Genomic DNA, 6,000 nt, shown 5'->3' on the forward strand with positions numbered 1-6,000 from the left:
GGGAGACAGAGAATCTGAAACAGGCTCCAGGCTCTGAGCTGTCAGCACAGAGCCCGACGTGGGGCTCAAACTCACGGACCGTGAGATCATGACCTGAGCCGAAGTCGGACGCCCAACCGACTGAGCCACCCAGGCGCCCCTGGTATCAGATTTTAAAAATCATCTGCAAGACTCATGTCAAGGAGCTTACTGCCTATGTTTTCTTCTAAGAGTTTTATGGTCTCAAGGCCTACATCCAAGCCTTCAATCCATCTTGAGTTAATTTTTGTGTATGGTGGAAGACAGTCGTCTATTTTCATTCTTTTGCTTGTGGCTGTCCAGCATTCCAAGCACCATTTGTTGAAGGGATTGTCCTTTTCCGATTGTATATTCCTGCCTCCTTTGTTATATATTAATTGGCATATACGTATAGACTTATTTCTAGGCTTTCCATTCTGTTCTTTTTGATCTATGCGTCCGTTTTTATGCCAGTGCCATAATGTTTTAGTTACCGTAGCTTTGTAATAAAGTTTGAATCAGGGAGCGTGATGGCTCCTGTTTTTCTCTTTCTCAAGATTGCTTTGGCTATTCCAGGTCTTCTATGGTTCCATACAAATTTCAGGATTGTTTGTTCTGTTTCCGTGAAAAATGCCAATGGAAATTTGGTAGAGATTGCATTGAATCTGTAGATTGCTTTGAGTAGTAAGGGCATTTTAACAATATTAATTCTTTGAATCCATGAGCACAGAACATCCTTCCATTTATTTGTGTCATCTTCGATTTATTTTATTAATGTCTTACGGTTTTCAGTATACTGGTCTTTCACCTCCTTGGTTAAATTTATTCTTAGGCATTTCCTTATTTTTTGATGCCTCGTAAATAGGAGTATTTTCTTGATTTCTCTTTCTGATAGTTCATTAGTGTATGGAAATGCAACAGATTTTTTTATATGCTGATTTTGTATCCTGCAAATTCTCTGAATTCATTTGTTAGTTCTAACAGTTTTTTAAAAGAGTCTGTAGGGTTTTCTATATATAATATCATGCCATCTGCAAATAGTGACAGTTTTATTTCTTCCTTTCCAGTTTGGATGCCTTTTACTTCTTTTTCTTGCCTGATTGCTGTAGCTAGGACTGACGATACTATGGTGAATAAAAGTGGCAAGATTGGCATCCTTGTCTTGTTCCTGATCTCAGAGGAAAAACTTTTGGCTTTTTACTGTTGAATAGGATGCTATTTGTAATATATGGCCTTTATTATGTTGAGATACGTTCCGTCTCCACCCACCTTTTTGAGAGTTTTTATCATAAGTGGATGTGGAATTTTGTCAAATGCTTTTTCTGCATCGATTGAAATTATCTTTTCATTTTGTCCTTCATTTTGTCAACGTTGTGAATCACTTGACTAATTTGTGGCTCAGTCACTTGAACCATCTTTGCATCCCTAGAATAAATCCCACTTGATTATGGTATATGATCCTCTTAATACGTTGTTGAATTTAGTTTGATCACATTTTATTGAGAATTTGTGCATCTATGTTCATCAGAGATGTTGGCCTCTAATTTTCTCTTCTTGTGGTGTCCTTGTCAAGTTTTAGCATCAGGGTGATGATAGCCTCATAAAATGAGTTTGAAAGAGTCCCCTCCTGGGGCGCCTGGGTGGCTTAGTCGGTTAAGCGTCCAACTTCAGCTCAGGTCACGATCTCATAGCTAGTGAGTTTGAGCCCTGTATTGGGCTATGTGCTGACAGCTAGGAGCCTAGAGCCTGCTTTGGATTCTGTGTCTTCCTCCCTCCCTGCTCCTCTCCTGCTCATGCTCTCTCAAAAATACATAAACACTAAAAAAAAAAAAAAAAAATAGAAAGAAAAGAATCCCCTCCTTTTCTGCTTTTTGGAAGAGTTTGAGAAGGATTGATATTAATCCCTTGAATGTTTGGTAGGATTCACTGGTTAAGTCATCTGGTCTTGGACTTTTGTTAGTTGGGAGGTTTTTGATTACTGATTCAATCTCCTTACCAGTAATTGATCTATTCAGATATTCTATTCCTTCATGATTCAGTCTTGGTAGGTCATATATTTCTAGAAATGTATTCTTCTAGGTTGTCCAATTTGTTGACATATCATTTTTATAAGAGTCTCTTGGGGTCTTTTGTATTTCTGTGGTATCAGTTGTAACACCTCTTTCATTTCTGATTTTATTTAAATCTTCCAGGTTTTTTTCCTGGAGAGTCTAATAAAACTGTGTCAATTTTATCTTTCCAAAGAATCGACTCTTAGTTTCATTGATCTTTTCTGTTGTTTTTTAGTCCCTATTTCATTTATGTCTGCTGTAATCTTTCTTATTTACTTCCTTCTACTAACTTTAGGCTTCACCTGTTCTTTTTCTAGTTCCTTAAAGTGTAACGTTACATTATTTGTTTGAGACTCTTCTTATTTTTTTGAGGTAGGCATTTACTGCTTTAAATTTTTCTTTTGAAACTGCTTTTTCTGCATCCCATAAATGTGGGGGTGTTATATTTCCATTTTTGTTTGTCTCAAGGTCTTTTTTAATTTCTCTTTTCGTTTCTTCTTTGACCCCTTAGTTGTTTGGTAGCAGGTTGTTTAAAATTCACATATTTGTGAATTTCCCAGTTTTCCTCATGTAATTAATTTCTAGTTTCATGCCAATGTGGTCAGAAAGGACTCCTGATATGATTTCACTTCTCTTAAATTTAAGACTCGTTTTGTGCCCTCCCATATGATCTATTCTGGAGAACGTTCCGGGTATGTTTGATCAATCCAGTTTGCAGCTAGCCGGCTCCGATAGCAAAGTGAGACAAAGAGAGTAGAGGGAAGTTAAATTAGAGGCCATTCTCACTAAAGAACGTAGATACAAGTGCTTTATTGTTCTGTGCTATAAAAGTTTTTGAAACAACCCCTTAGAGAATTTGCTTTGTCTAAGCCAGTCCTAAACTGAGGACCTGGGAACCCTATGTGTGTTCTGTGACAAGATGGATACTTAGATCAGTTCTATTAAGATTTGTAGTTCCAGGGACGCCTGGGTGGCTCAGTCGGTTGAGCGTCCGACTTCAGCTCAGGTCACGATCTCACGGACTGTGGGTTCGAGCCCTGCGTCGGGCTCTGGGCTGATGGCTCAGAGCCTGGAGCCTGCTGTCTCCCTCTCTCTCTGCCCCTCCCCCGTTCATGCTGTGTCTCTGTTTCAAGAATAAATAAACATTAAAAAAAAATAAAAAAAAAAAAGATTTGTAGTTCCAAACAGTTGTGGGTTTTTTTTTCGAGTGTGTCAATCAATAGAGAGCGTACATGTCTCTTTGAACTCACAATTTTAAGACCTTGTGCTTTTTTATGGTGTTCACTTTACTGTTATTTTTTTTTCCCCCTTTTCTTAAAGCTACTTGGGAGCCCACAGCGCCTCTGTGATTTGGCAGGACCCGGCTCCACTGAACCAGAATCCAGAAAAAGATCAATTTCAAAACGAAAGTCTCATCTGGATCTTCTCAAACTGTATGATACATTCCCCTTTTCCACCTACTATTGCTTGGCGAGCGATGCTCCTCTGAATACACTTGACCTTGTTTTTAAGGCCCTGAAATTTTTATGAATCTGCCTTACGTGGAATATTATTGTTCAATAATGTCCCCGCAAGCCATATGAGAAGTCTTATCTCAATGTATTGCAATCCTGTAACTTTCCATATTGTCATACTTAAAGTAAACGCAATGTACAGAATGAAATGTACAAAAATTATCCATTGGGGTTATGTTGGGGAAAAACGTTTTGAATTCCAGCACTATAGCTATAAGATTCCTTTACTTGTCGCTTTCCTAGAAAACTGAACATCGTCTAATTTGCAGTTGTTGTATTCACCTGCACCTGTTCCAGAATATATTGGTCTTATAGAGGATGTCCTCATTATCATAGAGCCATTATAACTGTTTGCTTTCGGGGAAAAAAAAAAAAACGAACATAATCCAAAAGTGAGATTATGCAGTGCCTGTCCTTGTGGAGATCACAAACTCCCATCCGGAATTTTTATGTGTCTCCAGATAAACCAGCTAACCAAGAGTCAGTGTGATTCAAGGTGGGCCACTTCACCTGGAAGTTTTCCTCTGCCAGCCGGAGCATGTTTGTTTCATTTTACTTTTTGCCCAGACCATTTCACTTCATGTAGGGCAGAGGATCTGTTTTGCATACTGCCCTGCTCACCAGACTCACCCGCCTTGTTCCTTCTGGAGCATTCTCCCACGTTGCCTATGCTGATGTTGTTTTCTCCCTCAAACCCTTAGCATCATGGATGGCATGACCGAAGCGTGCATCAAGGGCGGCATCGAGGCGTGCTATGCGGCCGTGTCCTGCGTCTGCACCTTGCTGGGGGCCTTGGACGAGCTGAGCCAGGGCAAGGGCTTGAGCGAAGGCCAGGTGCAGCTGCTGCTGCTGCGCCTGGAGGAGCTCAAGGACGGGGCCGAGTGGAGCCGGGACTCCATGGAGATCAACGAGGCCGACTTCCGCTGGCAGCGGCGCGTCCTGTCCTCCGAGCACACGCCATGGGAGGCGGGGAACGAGAGGAGCCCGGACATCAGCATCAGTGTGACCACGGACACGGGCCAGACCACCCTGGAGGGCGAGCTGGGCCAGACCACGCCCGAGGACCGCTCCGACAACCACAAGCACAGCCTCAGGTCGCCGGCGCAGCCGGAGAGCAGGGAGACGCTGAGCAAGGTGCCGGAGCCCGAGGCGGTCGACCAACCAGACGTGGTCCAGAGGAGCCACACGGTGGCTTACCCCGACATAACGAACTTCCTGTCAGTAGACTGCAGGATGAGGTCCTACGGCTCCCGGTACAGCGAGAGCAATTTCAGCGTAGATGACCAAGACCTCTCGCGGACCGAGTTCGACTCCTGTGACCAGTACTCGATGGCGGCAGAGAAGGACTCGGGCAGGTCCGACGTGTCAGACATCGGGTCGGACAACGGCTCCCTGGCCGATGAAGAGCAGACCCCTCGGGACTGCCTGGGCCACAGGTCCCTGCGGACTGCCGCTCTGTCCCTGAAACTGTTGAAGAACCAGGAGGCGGACCAGCACAGCGCCAGGCTGTTCCTGCAGGCCCTGGAGAGCCTCCTGCCCCGCCTGCTGGCTCTACCCAGCGTGGAGGAGGTGGACTCGGCCCTCCAGAACTTCGCCTCCACCTTCTGCTCAGGTTCGTGCAACAGGCTCCTGCCACAGTGGGTAAGCGTATTCAGAGCGTTCGGCCCGGATGGGAAATTGCCATCCTGCCTTAGGTTCAGGTGCCCAGAGCGTCTTAACGGCTCTTGGGGTTTCTTGTATTGGAAGAGAGCAAAGGAACATAAGACGCACGGGTGGTGGTTTGTTTGAATCTAGGCAGTGGATGGCTGGAATATTCGGAGGTTGATAGATGTACGTGGTGCAGAGCAACGAATAAGAGGTGACTGCATTCTAGAAAGCTGCTGCTGACTGAGACAAATTGACAATCTCTGACTCTCAGAACATCGAGTTCTTAGCATGCTTCTACACCTTAGTGTCTAAAAATCACGAAGTGGGGCACCTGGGTGGCTCAGTGGGGTAAGCATCCGACTTCAGCTCAGGTCACCGTCTCATGGTTTGTGAGTTCAAGCCCCGCGTCAGGCTCTGTTCTGACAGCTCGGAGCCTGGAACCTGCTTCAGACTCTGTGTCTCCCTCTCTCTCTCTCTGCCCCTCGCCTGCTTATGCTCTTTCCCTGTCTCTCTGTCTCTCTCTCTCTCTCAAAAATAAACATTTAAAAGTCACAAAGCAATGCACTTTTGGTATATCAATTTGTAAATTGATTATTTATTTATTTTGAAAGAGCAAGAGTGTAAGCGGGAGAGGGACAGAGAGAGAGAGAGAGAGAGAGAGAGAGAGAATCCCAAGCAGATTCCTTGCTGTCAGCACAGAGCCCTTCAGGGGGCTCAGTCTTCACAAACAGTGACATCATGACCTGAGCTGAAATCAATAGTCAGACACTTAACTGACTGAGCCACGCAGG

At 44.2% G+C, this 6,000-nt stretch overlaps 1 protein-coding gene across 2 annotated transcripts in view; it reads left to right on the forward strand.

Moving 5' to 3' along the window:
* Nucleotides 1-6,000, forward strand: part of ARFGEF3 (ARFGEF family member 3) — a 187,922-nt gene that overhangs the window by 105,303 nt on the left and 76,619 nt on the right. For both annotated transcript variants that reach the window (XM_043592445.1, XM_043592446.1), the window contains 2 exons: nucleotides 3,369-3,481; nucleotides 4,264-5,174. In XM_043592445.1, the coding sequence (XP_043448380.1) occupies nucleotides 3,369-3,481; nucleotides 4,264-5,174 (1,024 nt within the window). The remainder of the gene's footprint in view (nucleotides 1-3,368; nucleotides 3,482-4,263; nucleotides 5,175-6,000) is intronic.

The sequence above is a fragment of the Prionailurus bengalensis genome, chromosome B2 (assembly GCF_016509475.1).
Source record: "Prionailurus bengalensis isolate Pbe53 chromosome B2, Fcat_Pben_1.1_paternal_pri, whole genome shotgun sequence".
Classification (NCBI taxonomy): domain Eukaryota; kingdom Metazoa; phylum Chordata; class Mammalia; order Carnivora; family Felidae; genus Prionailurus; species Prionailurus bengalensis.